General features: G+C 42.8%; 1 protein-coding gene across 2 annotated transcripts; it reads right to left on the bottom strand.

Moving 5' to 3' along the window:
• Positions 1 to 2,110: 2,110 nt before the first annotated feature.
• LOC146553021 (E3 ubiquitin/ISG15 ligase TRIM25-like) lies at positions 2,111 to 4,460 on the bottom strand. 2 transcript variants are annotated; one of them, XM_085255446.1, is made up of 2 exons: positions 3,903 to 4,460; positions 3,337 to 3,549 (listed from the first exon to the last, which is right to left on the bottom strand). In XM_085255446.1, exons 1-2 carry the CDS (start codon positions 4,456 to 4,458, stop codon positions 3,461 to 3,463), a joined length of 645 nt encoding a protein of 214 aa, XP_085111572.1. In that variant the 5' UTR covers positions 4,459 to 4,460; the 3' UTR covers positions 3,337 to 3,460. The 2 variants fall into 2 exon arrangements, with proteins under 2 accessions (XP_085111570.1, XP_085111572.1); XM_085255444.1 differs by having other exon boundaries at positions 2,111 to 4,460.
• Positions 4,461 to 18,900: the final 14,440 nt, after the last annotated feature.

Here is an 18,900-nt window from a genome sequence, read left to right as displayed (position 1 = left end):
GGGACTTGAGGAACAAAGTAAAAAGAAAAAGATTAGACAGGTAAAGGTGCAGCCTCAGTCAGCAGGGCTGTACACTGTGAGCATGTTGCTCACATATGTGAGAGAGGTTTGTACAAATGTTTCAGAAGCACCATGTGACTCCCTCTCTTTGTTGGAAAGTCTTATTAATTCACTTTATAACTATTACTTTGAAGATAAATTTCTACCATCACAAAAATATTATGACCTCTTTAAAAACAAACAACGGCAACTACATGACTTAAATTCCATGTTTAGATGAAGGTAATGGTCAATGCCTTTTGACAGGGGAAAAACCTCCACACAGAAGAATCTTACTTGGCTGAATCATAAATTATTCACCATGATTAAAACTGCAGATGAGCAATAATCTGCATTTTATTTTAGCCAAAGAGGAATGTTTCTGTTTGTCTGTGATCTGACTTTTTCTGCTGGGTCCAAATTTCATTTTATCCTGTGTAAGTTTGTTTCTCTTCCTGTTAACTAGCAAAGTCAAAATCACCTTGATTCATTTAACTTTAATTCAATTATAAATGTAATCATTTTATTGAACAATTAATTTCATTTCAATGAAAAACAATTACTTAAAAGAAAGAGATTAAGTTGGAGAGAGACATGTGGCCATCTTTTAGTGAGTTAGACCCTGATTAAGGGCTATTTTTAAAAGTAAAGCCCATCTCTCAAAGTCCCTGCCGGCCTGCCTCCACCTCGGGAAGTCTGTGGGTGCAGACGGAGGTGAGGAGCACCACAGGCGGCAGAGAACTGTCTGTAGCCCCGGAGTGAGGCGTCGTGAACCGAAGCAGACAGCGAACTGTGGCACAGTGCAGAAAACCGAAGCTTTCCCTCCCTGTTTGGTTTTGATGTGTCTCATGAAAGTCTATTGTTAAAAGTTGACCTTTAAAAAAAACGGACGCACTTGTTTGATTAGCTGCTCTCTGATTTTAGCCTGTTAGCTTACAGACTGAGCTCAGATCGTTCCTGTGTTAGTTCATTGAGAACATCACAGTTTTACATACCTGCTGCGTGACTTCATCTCGGGTCTCCGGCTGATATACAGCAGTCTGAGCCAGTGGCGGATCTCATCATCCTGGACGACTGTTTTTAATGTTTTTAACCACGGAGATTTCTTCTGCATCATCAGTCTCTCATTGTTAAACTCTCCCAGAAACTGAAGACAGTTGTGCCATTTCCGCGCTTCTTCTTCTTCTATTGAGTAGACGGCAGACTACACATGTCCAAGGGTAATACTGTCCTCCTCAGGCCATTGGCATCAAGTCAAAGCCTTAAAGTCTGGTACTTTGCGCATGGTCATTTTTTACGAACAGCAGAATCACAAGACAAAGCGTGCCAATGTTTATACTTTTCACTGTGACTGCCAAATAGATGAAAAAGTAGATGTTAAAAAACAACTTATAGTTTTGTCATTGGGCTGGTAGAAAGCTATGAGTTTCTGTCCCTTTGTCTGACCTTAGAGACTTATTTTAAAAGGAAACATTACAATCCTTTAAAGCAAGTATTTTCACCTCTGTTCCCCCCTCTGTACTTAGCTTTTTTGTTGTCATGTCAGTAATTGTCCAGTTGATGGCTCCCTTGGATCACAAGCCTGTCTCATGAGTCCAAGTGAATATATTCTTAATAAACAGCTTTGAAGAATTTGTGACCAACTTTGTTTAATTCGGAACATCATCATCATGAGTCAAACTCACTCTTGGATCTACAAAATATTGAACAAAAACAAACATCACTGAATCATAAGGTATTTGCTCCAACTCTTAGTCCAGAAACACATGAGTGAACTAGATCAGCTGCTCCTCCAGTTCAGCTGTGGATTTATATCATTATTTATATTTGTAAAGTGGATATGCAGTTTTTCAGTACTAATATAAGCATTTTATATCATTGCTTTATTGACAGATGTTTGGTGTTCAAGGTCAGGCATCAGTTTGAAAAAAACAAACAAACACACTGAGTTGAACTTGAACTTCCTACTGACAAAAACTAAAATTGGTGCAAAAATAACCAGAAACATATAAGAAGCATCCTGGAGGTGCTGCAGACAAGATAGGACCAATAACATGTCAACAGGAAATCCTTTTTACTAATTTGTTTATTTCTTTTTAGATTTTTACTCTCCATTTTAAGCCATGATGTTTGCTGATACTGTGTTCCTACTGTTTGTTCTCATTAATAGTTCTGTTTTTAACATTCTGTGCTGAAGCTGGAGGAAATGTTTCTACAGTGTCAGATGATACAGCTCCAAACTAAATAAGTGACTAACTAACGATGCTTTAATACACTTTACTATAAATTATGATATAGTGCACTTTCTTAAAATTTCTTATTGCTCTGTAATTAATTGTTTTCTTTATAAATGTACAAATGAGAATAAAATCTGTGTGATAAAGGAAGGTCTGTAGACTTCTCTGTTAAGATCAGTGAAGAGAAACAACAACATACAAATACCTAAGAAAAATATTCAGTAAACATTTAGAAGATAGAGAAGTTTATGTTGTCATGTGGAGAAATTTTTCAAATAAAAATATCCATAAGCATTGATAGTCTCCATGGCTGAACAGACACAGGAAAGAGCTCCACCTATAAAACGTAAAAACATCAAGACAACATGTTGAAGATGTCGAGGTACTGCCCATAATGTTTGACTGACATCTGATTTATGTGCAGCACATAAATACCACAATAATGATGGAGAGAAACTAAAAGGGAACTAAAATACAGATTTAAACTTACAACAATATGAAAGACTTCAGTCTATTTCACTTTAATCAACTCAGCAGTGGCTCCATAATCAGAGTAAAGCCTCAGTCCAGCATAGAGCGGCTGAGTGAATGTGGTCTGGACTCTGTGGAGGAGAGTCATGGTTTCAGAGACACTGTAGAAGGACAAAATACCTGCTCTGTGATCCAGGTACACTCCTACTCTGGAGGAACGAGGACCTGAGACAGGAGTTTGGATGTTGTTGTACCAAAATGTAAAACTGTTGTTGTTACAATCTAATGACCAAGATTTGTCATTATATCCAAATAAACATTCATCTCCTTTTCTGCTGATATTCTTGTATGCGACTGCTACATCAACTCTCCCTCTCCACTCCACCTCCCAGTAACAACGTCCAGTCAGACTCTCTCTACTCAGGACCTGTTTATACCAAGTGAATCTGTCTGGATGATCAGAATAAGACTGTTGTTGATTCATTAATGTTGCTTTTCTGTTCCCCTCTGATAATAACAGCAGTTTGTGTGCTGTGTTTGGATCCAGTGTGATTTCACATGAATATTTTAAGAATCCAGCTCTGGTCTTTGGCTCTGCTGGATCTGACAGTAAAACATCCACTTCAGTGACTGTCAGTGAGATGTTTGTCCATTCCTCTCTCAGAATGTCCTGTAGTTTATCTCTGACCTCTGACACAGCTGCTGTCACATCCTCAAAGTAGCTCAGAGGACGGATATTGATGCTGGATGAGTCTGTAGACTTGATGAGTGCTGACAGTGAGGGGTAGTTGTGTAGAAACTGGATGTGATCCTCTGTGTGTGAGAGCTGCTTCAGCTCAGCATCTTTCCTCTTCAGCTCAGTGATCTCCTGCTCCAGCTTCTCCTGAAGCTCTTTGACTCGACTCACTTCAGTTTCCTGCTGGGATCTGATCTGCTGCTTCACATCAGAGCTTCTTTTCTGGATGAGATGGATCAGCTCAGTGAAGATCTTCTCACTGTGCTCCACTGTTTGATCAGCAGACTGATTGATGGCCTCCACCTCCTGTTGAAGCAGCTTCACATCTTTCTCTCTGTCCTGGATTCTCTGCTGGATGTTTTGTCCACTCACCTCCAGCTCTCTCTGCCTCTCAGTCCTTTCTGCTGCAGCTGAGACTGTGTCGTGGCCTTTATGTTCATCCACAGAGCAGAGATAACAGATACTCTGCTGATCAGTACGGCAGAACATCTTCATCACCTCATCATGACGAGAGCAGATCTTCTCCTGGAGCTTCTTGGAGGGCTCCACCAGCTTGTGTTTCTTGAATGTAGGTGAATCATAATGAGTCTGAAGGTGTTTCTCACAGTAAGATGCCAGACAGACTAAACAGGACTTGAAGGCTTTCATTTTTCTTCCAGTGCAGACATCACAGGCCACATCTTCAGGTCCAGCATAGCAGTGATCAGCAGGAGCAGCTTGGAGTCCAGTCTTCTTCAGCTGCTCCACTAAAACTGCTAACATGGTGCTTTTCTCCAGGACAGGCCTCGCTGTGAAAGTCTGTCTGCACTGAGGGCAGCTGTAGATTTTCTTCTTTTCCTCTTCATCCCAGAAGCTTTCAATACACTTCATGCAGTAGCTGTGTCCACAGGGAAGAGTCACCGGATCCTTCAGTAGATCCAAACAGATCGAACAAGAGAAGGTTTCTCGGTCCAGCTGAACTCCTTTCTGCGCCATTTCTCCTCTCAGTGTCAGTGACTGTGTAAGTTTCACTTCCTTATTATAGAAACTGGTCTGACCTGATCTGAACAACAAGTGTTGCTGCTGTGAATGGGGCCTGCCAGCTCTAACACACGTTGGTTACACCCATCTTCATAATGTAGATCTAAAGGGGAGGGAACACAGAACGATATGGACAGACAGGAGGTGCTGAGCTAGAGAGCAGGAAGAAGAGGAAGGGCTTTCATGCTGCGATTCATTCCAGAAAGCAGGAAGAGGCTCTGTGTTTAATTGTTTTTCTGTTCAAACCTTTAACTAAATAATATAAATGTCAATAACTGGATGCCTCTCTATTCTTTTTGTTAATCTGCTAAATGAATAGTTTGTTTCTTTTAACAATTCAAATAGCAGAAATGAACAGCTGACAGCTTGTCAGACTCAGACTGTAAACCATAGAGACAGTTTATATATACATTTAGTCAGGGCAGTGCAGAGATGTTTAAAGGGGCGGGTGCTCACAGTTAAAAAGGGCACATAGAAGCAGGCTGAAGAACAACAACCCACATTCATCAAGAATCTAATATGGAATCACATCACACTACATCACTGTCATCAGGTGGGCACAATGCAAAGCAAACGTAGCCCATTTTTTACCTGATGGGTACAATGTTGCTGTTTGGGGGGTTGCTTCTGCTCTTGCTGCTGATAGTGCTGGAGGGCAGGGCTGTGTTGATCTGAGACTGTAGAGATTAAACAGTCCACAGGAGAGAGGGTAGCTGATTAAACAAGTGTTATGAGATAATAATAAAACGCAAAGATTGGTCACGGCGCTTGGAACCATAAGGCAACAAAACTGGGAAATAAACTAAGCTCTGTCTGTGAATCACTCTTTGCCTCTCTTCTTCCTTCCATCTCCTCATCTCATCTATCACATTCCACTTGCTGTCCATCTGAGAACGAGGCACAGTTTGCTATTGAATCCATCTATTATTTAATTATACATTTTAACAACTCTTGCACCTAATCCCCTTAGGCAGAGCAATGAAATGCACAGCTTTGGAGAACCGATCGATGATGGTCAGAATAACTGTTACCTGAGGATGGTGGGAGACCAGTGATGAAGTCCAGTGCGATATGAGACCAGGGGCATCTAGGAACGGGCAACGGAGGCCAGCAGGAGGTGAAACCTAAACTGGAAAAAACTAACACAACACAGAACTGAAACCTAAAATGGAGATGCAGGGAGACGACACAGAATGATGCAGGAAAAAACACAGATGAACCGGCGAGGAGCACACGAGGACACATAGTATAAATACACACAGGGGGAGACATGGAATGGCAAAGACACAGCTGATCCTAATTGACTACACGAGACAGGGGGAAATGTGAACAGAACACACTAACATAAGACATGGACCTTCACAATAAAACAGGAAATGCACAGAGACACGGTACAGACACTAAATAGAGGGGAACACAGAAACCAAACTCTAAGAACTAACTAAGGCTACATTCACACTGCAGGCGAAAGCGCATTAAATCCGATTTTTTTGACCCTATGCGACCCTATATCCGATCATGCTATGACAGTGTGAACGGCACAAATCCAATATTTTCAAATCTGATCTGGGTCACTTTCACATGTGGTACTGAATACTGAATCTGAATATGCAAATTAGGGGAAATTTACATCAAATTAAATGAGTAATGGCTGATTTGATGACCAAAATCAATGATGGTACTTAGAAACACATGACATTACACATTACATTTTCATGCAGTTAGAAGTTTGAACCTGCAGCTTTATTAAATGAACACCTGGTATCCAACAAGAGTTTAGTTTAAACTTTAGGAACAAAAAAGTAAGAATCAACAGAATTAAACAAAGAACCAACAGCACAGGAAAGTTTAATCTTCATGAAAAACACATGCAGTGACTTCAACGTCCACAATAACACAATGTGTTTGGGCTTATGTGTGTCAGTTTCCAGCTTTAATCTTATGTAACAAGACCTCTTTATAGGTCAATAGAGGAATGAAGTCATTGTTGAACTACAGCTTGTGTGTGTGTGTCACCTCCACAACCTACAACAATAAAATATGATCTTTGAGTAGTGATATGGGAGTAAAATATACCATACTGATGTGAATAGGAGGTCATCTTTTCCCTCGGCTGTTAGGGTACCTGGGTCGTTGACCCAGTGTTTTGTGTTTGGTTTTTTGAGTCTTGTTTAATCATTATTCTGTTCTCTGTGTATCTTATGTTTCCTAGTTATCAGAATCAGAATACTTTATTAATCCTTCAGGATTAATAAAGTATTCTGATTTACTTTATTAAATCAGAATTCAAGGGCTTACGCTCTTGAATTTATTCAGTATTTGTTGTTTAGGTTGTCTTGGTTAGTATTTGGTCCCGTTCATGTCTTTGTCTCGTGTCTTCTCTCGTCCCTTGCTCTCTGTCCTTTTTGCTCTGCTGCAAACAGAAGCAGAGAAAACTGGAGCTTCTGGTCTTGGCCAGATCTCTTTTGAAAAAGACAGTTTAAAGTCAATGAGACTTTTTACCAGATAAATAAATAAAGAATATAAAAGTCTTCTACTTTATGATGGAAATGTTCTTTCTGGCTCAAAATGACATCATTTATCTGAATCTGTAGAAGAAGAAACAATCTCGGAAAGTCACTTTACTCTGTGTCTCACTGGATGTTCAACGTTTTTAACAAAAGAGAAAAAGAGAAGCATTCTTTGATTTTAGTCTGTTAGCCCACAAGCTGAGTTTTTATCAGAGTCCTGCATGAGTCAGTGTTATTTCACTGACACCATCACAGTTTTACACACCTGTTCTGTATGACTTTGTCTCAGGTTTGCGGTGATATCCAGCACTCTGAGCTGATGGCAGATCTGGTCAGTCCACAGTAGCTTCAACCACTAAATTATCTCTAACACATCACCAAACCAAAGTCTTCCTGCTAAGAGTACATCAAAGGTGAAAAGCGAGCCTAGAATGTCATCATTTCTGCTCTCCTCTTTCTTCTTCTTCTACTTCTGGACCGCCTGTCCCGTTTGGCTCTTTTGCCATCAGAATTGTTGTCTAAAGGCAAAGAAAGATGCCCAATGGATTTACTTTACCAAATTGACCATCCCAGCCTTGCCGTAATGGTCCATTTGATTCACCTTTTATTCTTTATTTTATTTTCACTTGCTGAATACGGGACAGACTTGACTGGGGGAAAGAAGGGGAGAAAGAAAGAGGGAAAGAGAAACAGCTGAGAAGAGGGACGGGGGAGAAGGGCAAAAGACAAAAACCAACAGAATGGGCAGGAAAAAAAATGCATATATCAATCACCTGGATCACCTGCTGAGAAAGAAAAAAGAGAACAAGCAGAAGAAAACAAGAGTAATAGAATAAACAACATCACAATGATATATGGGAATATGACAGTAAATACTAAATATTAAACATTATTGTGCAGCACATAAGATCAACAGAACACAGTGTGCTTTGAGGTAGGAGCCAAAAAGGGTGTAGTTTGTGGGTGTGATCACCCGTGTGTACACCTGTGAGCATGGACGCGCTTGTTTTTAAAAGGTTCCTTCATGTAATGATCTGCTAGAGGGTGTGGGGGGGCCACAGCCCCGTCCTCCAGGGCATGAAGCAGGTATGGAGGAGATCAAAACTCCAGACATCCAGAGGCCCCCAGAACACAAGAGACCAAGGAAGACCAACAGAGGGGCAGCCGCGCCACTGTCCCAGTAAGAGCTGAGGAGAGTCCCAGATGAGGGCTCACTCAGCAGCCGCGGAGCAGAAGCCAGGGGGAGTTGCAGTGACGCGCCCGTGAGCTCCGCCGGCAGCCAGCCGTGCCTGAGTGACCGAGCCCCAGGCCGAGAGGTCGGGGGCACCCCACCTCCGAAGTGGCCCGAGCGAGCCCCAGGCTCCAGATCCCGATAAGCGGCCGCCAAGGAGTGAGCCGGCGTGCACCTGGACGCCCATCCCCAGACACAAAGAACCACCAACGCACCGATGTCTGACGGAGTCCGCCACTGGCAAGGGAAGTGGTGGGGGGGGGAGATAGGCCTCCAAACCTTGGAGGGCCTGAGATGTCCCCAGAGAGGTGGCGTCTGATACCCAGCCTGACATATAGACACAGACATACAGGCACACACAGATACAAACATCCATTCCCACCCTCATGCTCTCATATGCACTTACTCCACACTCAACCGACGTGGAGACAGACATAAAGAGACGCTGTACACACGATCACACTCCCCAAGCGTACTCTACGAACCGGGTCTAGGTACCCTTGCCCCTGGAGGGGGGGGAACTGCACCCAGACCCAGGTGGTGTTACCCTTTTCCCTGCGGTGGGGGGAGGCAGACCGTCCCAACTCCGCAGCAGCAGGGAGGCCCCACACTCCAGACCGCAGTCGGACGGCCAACTCCTCCTCCTAGCCCCCCCGCTCCAGCAGGCCGCAGAGAACGGGGGTGAGAGAAGACTCCAAACCTCCCTCCACCCGCTCATTGTAGTGTTGATGCATGTGTGTTCTAAGGTGCATTTAAAACCCAGGAGGGCATGGAGCTACCTGCCAGAGAGCAGCAGGTAAGCGCATAGTCCCACCTGCTAGCCCTCAATGTCTACGTGTATTTAAAATTGAGAGGTGGGCAACGACGCCAGGGGTGAGGTTCAAGGTTCAAGGTTCAAGGTTCTTTATTTGTCACATGCATAGTTATACAAGTATAACACACAGTGAAATGTAGCCTGACACGCTCCTCGACATGTGCAAAAATGGGGAGGGGGGGGGGGGGGGTGTAGAGGAAGAACATATATATATATATATATATATATATATATATATATATATATATATATATATATATATATATATATATATATACATACACACACACACACACACATACATATAGTATATACACTGGGTGAATGTGCAGTAGTAGCAGCAAGCAGGTGAATTCTGTACATTAATATAGACATCTGACTATTTTACAGGAGACAATATAAACATATTTAAATTTAAAGGAATTTGAAATGTACATTGTGCCTTGGTTTAGAGTGTCTGGTTTAGAGGTTGTACACCCTGATGGTAATTTGGATTCTGTGTATCGTGCCCACCCCCAAGATCCTATATGTATGTGTAATGAGAGTGTGAGTAATGTGAATGTCTAAGTTGTGGGATAAAATTGAGGCAGAGGCAGCCAGAAGGGGACAGAGGGGGGGGGGGTAGCCTCCTCTGCACCCTGGTGACACACCCCTACTCCAAGGCCCTGCATGTGTGGGTGGTTGTGGTGGAGCGGGAAGAGGGAGGCAGCTGGAGATGGGGAGGGAAGGAAGGGAGTGGCAAGTGACCCCTCCCTGGGGCCAGCTCCCCCGCTGACCCCAGTAGGCACCCCCATACTCTGCGACCCGCCAGGGAAAGGGGGCCCAGGCCCATCCAGACCGGGGCCCAGTGCAGCAGCACCGCCCGGCCCCACAGAGCCCGGGACAGTCCACCCAACCCCACCACAGAGAAAACTGCACCCACCCCACCATCCACTCATCTTCCAGACTACATAAGACAATAGACGCCCAGGCTGAGATCTTCCTCCTCTCCTGCAGAGAGAGTTCCTGAAGAGAGGAAAGCTCCTGCAAGGTGTGACAATCTCCTCCACCAGTTGAAGAGCCCCCCAGGTGGCTCGACGCACCGGCGGCACCCTGCGCCAGGGCCAGGCCCCCATGCACCCACCCGCCCACCACCCCGGCAACAGACCAACCAGGACCCAAGCCCCTGAGGCCCGGCCAGGGCCCCAGCCCAGAGACGGAGCGCCCCCAGAACCTCACACCCATCCCGGACCCACCCAGGGGCAGACAGGCTACCAGGTCAGTAACCCACGTCCGTCAGCAGAGACCCTCCCCTAGCCCCGCTGCACGCAGCCACGAGGAAACCGTCACCTAAGAGCCAACAGAGCCCCCAACCGGACATGACCGCTACCCCGGGTTGAGCCCCCCAAGGAAGATGCCTCCGGGGAACCCCCCGACGCCCTAAGCCTGTCCCTACCCCCACACCAATCACAGCAGTGAAGGCGGGACCAAACTATGACCCCCTACCCCCACTAGGTGATGGAGCTGATCAAAGGAGCCCAGAGCAATTGATCTAATGTGGTGGCAGAGGCTGTATCAAGACTAATGTAATCTAATAGATAATTTCTATATTGGTTAGAATTAAGATTATTTTTATTTTTCCACTTCATGAGGACTGTTTTCTTGGCTATGCATAGGGCAGTGAAAACCATATGGGCTATATTCTTTTCTGAAGTGACATTATCTAAGCTGCCCAACAAACACACTAAGGGGGAAGTTGGAATGTTACATTTCAGACACTTTGATAAGTCCTCACATATCTCGCGCCAAAACCTCTGAACTGGTGGACAGAACCAAAGAGCGTGGATGTAATTGTCCGGTGAATTAGTTTGGCAGTGTGAGCAGTTGTTGGTAGACGTAAAGCCCATCTTGAACACAGAGGCGGAGCCAGACATTTGAAACACCCGGGGCTTAGCCCAAAAGGGTAGTATGCATGTGGGATTTTGGTTTTTTTGGGAGGGGGGGGGGGGGGGGTAAAAATGACTGAAAGATTAATAGGCTCTGTTTTGAGTTTTGTTCAAAAAAGAATGACTTCATATAGGGAAAAATATATATCACATGTGCAGGACACCTTAAACTAGTTTTTAAGCAGCAAGGCAGAACAAAATCAGGGCTGTATCAAGACATGAGGACTAAACCCCAATTCAACCAGACCCAGAACTGATCCAGAATTAAAACAGGACTACAACAGTTCAAAATCAGGACTACTGAGGATTTAACCAAGACAGAACCAGAATCAGAACTAGATGATAGTAGCACTAAAAATCATCATAGACCTGCACTACACTTATTTTTTAATTCTACCAATGTACAATATTTAGATTGAGAAAAGTTTATATAATTATTTAGCCTTGTTGTGCAAACAAGCCCGCATAACTTAATAAATATAGAATTTGAAAAATAACAAACCTAAAAAGAAACACTAGGTACGAGATACATGAGGACCTATGATACGGTGATACTTTTGGTAAACAACCATTTGACTAACATGTGTGTCTCACCTGCTCTTGTTCCACCTCTGTTCTGTCCTCGTTCTCCATCTCCCTCTCTCTCCCTCTCTGTTCCTCTCTCTCCCTCTCTGCTCCTCTCTCTCCCTCTCTGCTCCTCTCTCTCCCTCTCTGCTCCTCTCTCTCCCTCTCTGTTCCTCTCTCTCTCTTTGTGCTGACAATCATCAAATATACAGATATTTACAAACTCTTCAGAAAACACAAACACTTTTTTAATTGTAACATCAAATCAGACTAAATGTTCATTTTTTTAGATTGATAAATATAAAAAACATATTTGTTAACTTTAAGAGTAAAGTGAGAAACTATCTGTATTTCTTAATTTTAAATGGCACCAAATTGTATTCAAAATTGAGCCACACTTATGGAGCTCCACAGTTCTTTTCCTGGTGTTTTGGTTGACATCTCTTGATGTTCCCATGTCACAGAAACAGGCTCTGTGTTTTGCCTTATATGCATCCACAGCTGTGCCACCAGTTTACTCACATGGACTCTACTAACCTATCAGAAGCTTCTTCAGCTCAGAATGGAATCGTCTGCAGTTTTCTTATTAATTAACAAACTTAGTGTACATGTACTCCTAAATTTGATCAAAGTGATAAAAACAGACAGCTCTGTCTCTCTTTATTCTGACATTTAACTAATTCAAAAGATATTTCAATATTTATCTAAAACAAAAGTTTACTCTAAATTGATGTTGTACAGTAAAAATGTTTTATGTTTTCTCCCTAAAGTGTATGTAAATATCTGGTTACAAATGTGAATATCCTGCTGTGTACTGAAATCCCTCTTGTTTTGCATAGAAATATACTGAACAACATACGAAGCATAATATATAAAATAACATTTACCTGAGTTTTTTCTTTGAAAGAAGCCTCTAATGTCCATTCTTATATTTCAGTACATAACTGAAACCGATTTAGTCGGGGAGGGTAAGAACTGAAAATATGAAATAAACACACGTAAGCTAAGACTCTCTAAAAAATAGCATTTGTTCAGCTTTTCATTTCGCCATTTGTTGATTCACTTGAAGAGCAAGTAACATAATATTGGTCAAGTGATCAGTTTGATATCAATCTTTCGTGATGCACCGTCATATTTACATTATTTGTACGGTACGAATGATTTGCTTTGGTACCTGCTCAAACTTAAGCTCTCCTTAGTATGGCTGGCTCCGTTTCTCCAACAGTGCACTCACAGGCAGCAGCTGCCCCGCCCCCTCGCTCAGTTGCTTAGTGCCTGAGCTCGGATCATACCAATATCAGGGGGGGATTCACGCACAGTCGTAAATTCCCACAGTGTGCACTATGTGCTTCGAATATTGTGTGTACTTTTTGTTTTATACAGTTGTCAGCCAGGCATCTAACTATGAAAAAATTACACTCCAAAAGACCCCGGGCTTCTGACAAAACAACCCGGGCTTAAGCCCAGTAAGCCACCCCCACGCTCCGCCCCTGCTTGAACATCCGATGACCTGTATAGTGCACTCTATGTAATATTTTGTATTGAATTAATTGAAGACTGGGATTTCTGATTAGATGAAAGGTTTGTAAGCAAGTCTGAGACCAGAAGTTTTGGTCTAAGTTAGCTGATAAATCCGCTTCCCATTTTGCAATAGGAAGTGATATTGATTCATCTGTTTTAGAAAGCATTCTGTATATTTTGGAAAGTAATTTGGGGGTTTTAAGAGTAAGAAATTGAACCACACTTGGTGGTGTTTGTAGTTCAACTTGACCCGGTTTAAATTTCTTTTTTACTATGGATTTAATTTGTTGATATTCTAAAAATCTTTTCTTGTTGATCCCATATTGTGTAACTAGTCCGTCAAATGAAATAAATTCTGTTCCTTCTAGTATATGTTCTAAATATTTGATTCCTTTACCACTCCAATCTGAAAAGTTTATCATATTATTGTTTTGTAATATGTCAGGGTTGTTCCAGATAGGTGTACGTTTGCATGGGATTAATGAAGACTCCGTGAATTTTAGAAACTCCCACCATGCTGTCAGAGAAGAGCTGATGTTGACGCTTTTAAAGCATTCATGTCGTTGGATGTTTGAGCTGATAAATGGTAGATCTGAAATCTCTAGATTATTGCAAAGTGCTTGTTCTACATCTAGCCAAGGTTAATCTAAGACGGTATGTTTTAGCCATCCTGAGATAAACTGAAGCCTGTTGGCTAAGAAGTAGTGCTGAAAGTTAGGTAGTTCTAATCCTCCTTTATCCTTGGTCTTTTGTAGTGTTTTTAAGCTTATACGTGGGGGTTTATTTTTCCAAAGCAATTTGGACATACATGAATCTAGAGATCTGAACCAATCTTGTGGCGGTTTAGTTGGGATCATTGAGAATAAATCATTTATTTTTGGTAAGACCATCATTTTTATAGCGGCAACCCTTCCCATGAGTGATATGGGTAGACATTTCCATCTAGCCAGATCACCTTCTACCTTCTTTAAAAGTGGGATGTGGTTTAATTTAGTTAGATCTGCAAGCTTGGGAGAAACATTAATACCTAAATATTTTATATTTCCCGATTGCAGTGGTGTTGAAGAGGAATTATGGAGGGAGCAATTAATCGGTAGGACTGTAGATTTTGACCAGTTAATTGAGTAATCTGATATTCTTGCAAAAGAGTTTATCAATTCAATCACCACAGAGATATTGGTTTGTGAATTTTGGAGAAAGAGTAACACATCATCCGCATAAAGGCTGATTTTATGTTCCATGTTCTTGCATTTTATGCCCTTAATTACTGAATTCTGTCTAATTGCTGCTGCTAGTGGTTCAATAAAAATTGCAAACAGTGAAGGGGAGAGTGGGCATCCCTGCCTGGTGCCCCTCAAGAGACAGAAGCTGGAGGATGTCTGGTCATTTGTTCTGACACAAGCTGTTGGGGAATTATATAATATTTTTAACCAGTTTATGAAAGAGGATCCAAAACCAAATTTGTGTAAAGTTGCAAATAGAAATTTCCAGTTAACTCTGTCAAATGCTTTTTCTGCGTCTAAAGAGAATATTGTAGTTTCTAGGTTTTTACTGTATGAGTAGTCTATCAAATTAAGTAATCTACGTGTATTTGTTGATGAGTGCCTACCTTTTATGAAACCAGTTTGGTCAGGATGAATTAAGAGGGGGGTTATTTTCTCCAGTCTTTTTGAGAGAGCTTTGCAGATTATTTTAAGGTCTACATTTATAAGGGATATTGGACGATAGCTTGAGGGATATACAGGGTCTTTGCCTGGTTTTAGCAGGAGATTAATGTTTGCAGAATTCATATTTGATGGAAGTCTGCCCTTTTCTTTGATTTCCAACAACGTTCTGTAGAAAACTGGTGCTAGAATCGACCAGAATTCTTTGTAGAATTCTGCAGGAAAGCCGTCTGGACCTGGAGCCTTATTATTGGGCATACTTATCAGGGCTTCCTGGAGTTCACCTGGTGTCAGTGGTGAATCCAGTGCCATTGCTTGAGTGTCTAATAATTTTGGAAGAGTTATGTTGTCCAAAAACTGATCAATTTCTTTTTTAGATGGGTTTATTTGTGATGAATACAACGTGTTATAGAAATCCCTGAAAATGTTGTTTATTTGTATCGGTTCATATATTGTGTTCCCAGATGAATCTGAACAGCACATATAGTTGTTTTTTCTTTATTTATTTTTAGCTGGTTTGCTAGAAATTGACCGGATTTATTACCATGTTCATAATTTTGTAAGCGTAGTCTTTGTACTAAGAATTTTGTTTTTTTATCAATTATCTCATTTAATTCTAGTTTTGTTTTGCGTATTTTGTTCAATGTTTCCTGATCTTGGTGGGACGCGTAGGCTTCTTCTAGTGATTTGATGTTTTTTTCTAATTCCTGAATATTTTTGTTTTCTTTTTTCTTTTTATGTGATGAGAAAGAAATTATTTTACCTCTCATCACAGCTTTCCCTGCTTCCCATAGAACAGAAGCTGATGTTTCGGGAGTGTCATTATAGTCTAAATATGAAGTCCACTCTTTTTTAAAATATTTAATAAAGTCTTCATCTTTAAGTAGTGATGTATTAAATCTCCAGTTTTTACTTGGCGTAGTATTATTCTTGTGCATTAGTTTTAAAGATACAGGAGCATGATCGCTGACAGCTATAGGGTGAATCTCAGTGTCTGAAATGTCACTCAGCAGTGAGCTGCTGACCAAAAAATAATCCAGATGAGAGTAGGAGTGATGGACATGTGAGAAAAAAGTATATTCCTTACTGGTGGGGTGAAGGGAGCGCCATGCATCGCAAAGACCAAAGTCGCTCATATACTGTTTGATTATATTTGTGGACTGCCAATTACGCTGAGTTCCCGCTGTATTGAGCCTATCCATGTCTTCATTTAGTCCAAGGTTGAGGTCGCCTCCAAGAACAAGTGTGCCATCTAAGTGTTCAGAGAGTGCACTGAAAAAACCGTGAAAGAATGAGGGATCATCAACATTTGGACCATATACACTTGCAATACATAGCTTTTTATCAAGTATAGATAGTTTAATGATTAAGAATCTGCCCTCTGGATCTATAACTGTATCGAGTACTGTGAAATTAATATTTTTATGTATTAAAATTGCTACTCCCCTTTGTCTAGAATTATAACAAGCTGAGAACATATTAGGAAACTCAGGTGTTTTAAGTTCGTTCGAACCTCTAAGAGGTCTGTGGATCTCTTGTAAAAGGACAACATCTGCCTGTAGTTTTTTGAGTTGGTTAAATATTTTTAACCTCTTTTCTCTGGAGCCAGCTCCATTTATATTCCATGTAATGAACCTCAGTGTACCCATAGATGTTTGTGTATAGGGATGTATGCTGTGTGCGTCGCTTAGACAGGTGGAGAGAATACGTCACTTGTTCATAAATAAAAAGAAGGAGAGAGAGAAAAAATGTGTGGCGAGATGCTCCCTGAGTCTGACTATGTGTTTGCATAGTTACTAATATGAGTAGGCTTGGCTTAAGTGTGTGTATCCTAAACGACTGTGTGCGCTGTCTGACTGAAGTAAATGTGCTGCCGTTGAGCGCATGGTGTGTATGTGTCGAAATAAAGGGTGTTGTTTGTGGATGAGTGTCGAAGCAGGTGATCGAGGCAGTGAAAGGAATAAAGAAAGAAACCAAGGACAGGGGTGAGCAGCATAAAAGCAAGAGGGGGAAAAGAGAGAGAGAGAAAAAATGAGAAGAAAAAAACAAAAAACAAAACGTAAACATTCCAATTAAATCACTGACGGAGAGTGACGGTGTTAATTCTGCTATGAAATCACACTTTAAGATGCGATTTGATACTAGTAAGTTAAACAGATGTTAATGCAAGTTAGTGTGAGTGGATAGGGAAATGGTGTAGCTGATTCTTATCTGGTGTGAGGTTAATACAGCCACGGAGTGATGTTGGGGTCGCGGTGGAGCTGTCCGTCCACGTACAGCCGGTCCACAGCGATGACAGCGCGGGAGCCCTTCTGGATGAAGCCGCGTCGGATTGGGAAGAGGACCCTGCGTCATTCCAAGATCTCTTTGGGGAACTGGTCGTTCACGCTGAAGTCCGTTCCTTTTAATTCCCTGCCGCGGCTTTTCACCTGTTGTTTTTGTTTGAAGTGGCCGAATTTGGCCACGATAGGACGTGGTCTCCCGGCCGTAGCCCGAATGGGGCCGAGGCGATGTACCCGATCGAAGACGATGTGGCCAGAAGGGTCTTCAGAGGCTTTACAGGACTGCTTTAACACCACAGACTGGAACATGTTTAAGCAGGCTGCCACCTACAACAACACCACTGACCTCCAGGAGTACGCAGAGACTGTTACAGCCTACATCAACAAGTGCATTGAGGATGTAACAGTCACGAAAACCATAACTGTCCGGGCCAATCAAAAACCATGGATGACAGGAGAGGTCTACAGGCTGCTGAAAGCTCGAAATGTTGCCTTCAGAGATGGAGACGAGGCAAGCCTGAGGACAGCTAGGGCCAACCTTTCCCGTGGCATCAGAGAGGCTAAGAGACAGTACTCCAGGAAAATATCCCATCACTTCAAAGACAGCAGAGACTCACGGAGCCTGTGGCGGGGCATTCAGACCATCACAGATTACAAGCCCCCACCACAGACTTGTGACAGTACTATCCCCCTGCTGAACGAGCTGAACACTTTCTTTGCTCGCTTTGAAGTCCGAAACAGCACCACTGCACAGAAGACCCCACCCCCTGAGAGACTGTGCAGTGGAACTCACTGATGTCTTCACAGACATCTTCAACATATCACTCATCCAGGCTGTCGTCCCCACATGTTTTAAAGCCACCACAATCATTCCGGTCCCAAAAAAGTCATCTCCCTCCTGCTTTAATGACTACCGTCCTGTTGCACTTACTCCCATCCTGATGAAGTGCTTCGAACGACTAGTCATGCAGCACATCAAGACTGTCCTACCCCCCTCCCTGGATCCCTTCCAGTTTGCGTATCGGCCCAATCGCTCAACCGATGATGCCATCTCCACTGCACTCCACTCAGCACTCACACACCTGGACAAAAAAGATTCATATGTTCGAATGCTGTTCATAGATTTCAGTTCAGCATTCAACACTATAATCCCCCAACAGCTCACTCAAAAACTGGTCCAGCTGGGGCTCAACACCTCACTGTGCAACTGGCTGTTGGATTTCCTCACCGGAAGACCTCAAGCAGTACGGGTCGGCAGTAATACATCCAGCACCATCATTTTAAACACGGGGGCCCCGCAGGGATGTGTGCTGAGCCCCCTCCTCTTCACTCTGCTGACCCATGACTGCACTCCATCACACAGCTCCAACCTCTTCATCAAGTTTGCGGACGACACAACGGTGGTGGGTCTCATTAGCAACAGGGATGAGACCGACTACAGAAGTGAGGTGAGACGCCTGGCCACGTGGTGTGCTGACAACAATCTCTCTCTGAATGTGGAGAAGACGAAGGAGATTGTTGTGGACTTCAGGAGAATGCACACCCAACATGCTCCTCTGACCATTGACGGAGCGTCTGTGGAGAGAGTGAGCAGCACCAAGTTCTTGGGTGTGCACATCACAGAGGATCTCTCCTGGACGTACAACACCACAGCACTGGCCAAGAAATCACAGCAGCGTCTCTTCTTTCTCCGCAAACTAAGAAGAGCAGGAGCTCCAGCCCCCATCATGTACACTTTCTACAGAGGCACCATCGAGAGCATCCTGTCGAGCTGCACCACTGTGTGGTTTGGAGCCTGCAATGCGTCCTGCCATAGAACCCTCCAACGCATAGTGAGAGCTGCAGAGAGGATCATTGGTGTCTCTCTCCCCTCCCTCCAGGACATT

This window comes from Mchenga conophoros, linkage group LG18, assembly GCF_057382185.1.
Source record: "Mchenga conophoros isolate Kocher_MC1m ecotype Shallow Benthic linkage group LG18, M_conophoros_male_GT1.1, whole genome shotgun sequence".
Classification (NCBI taxonomy): Eukaryota; Metazoa; Chordata; class Actinopteri; order Cichliformes; family Cichlidae; genus Mchenga; species Mchenga conophoros.
The sequence above is the reverse complement of the archived record's forward strand: the minus strand, read 5'-3'. Positions and strand labels throughout refer to the sequence as shown.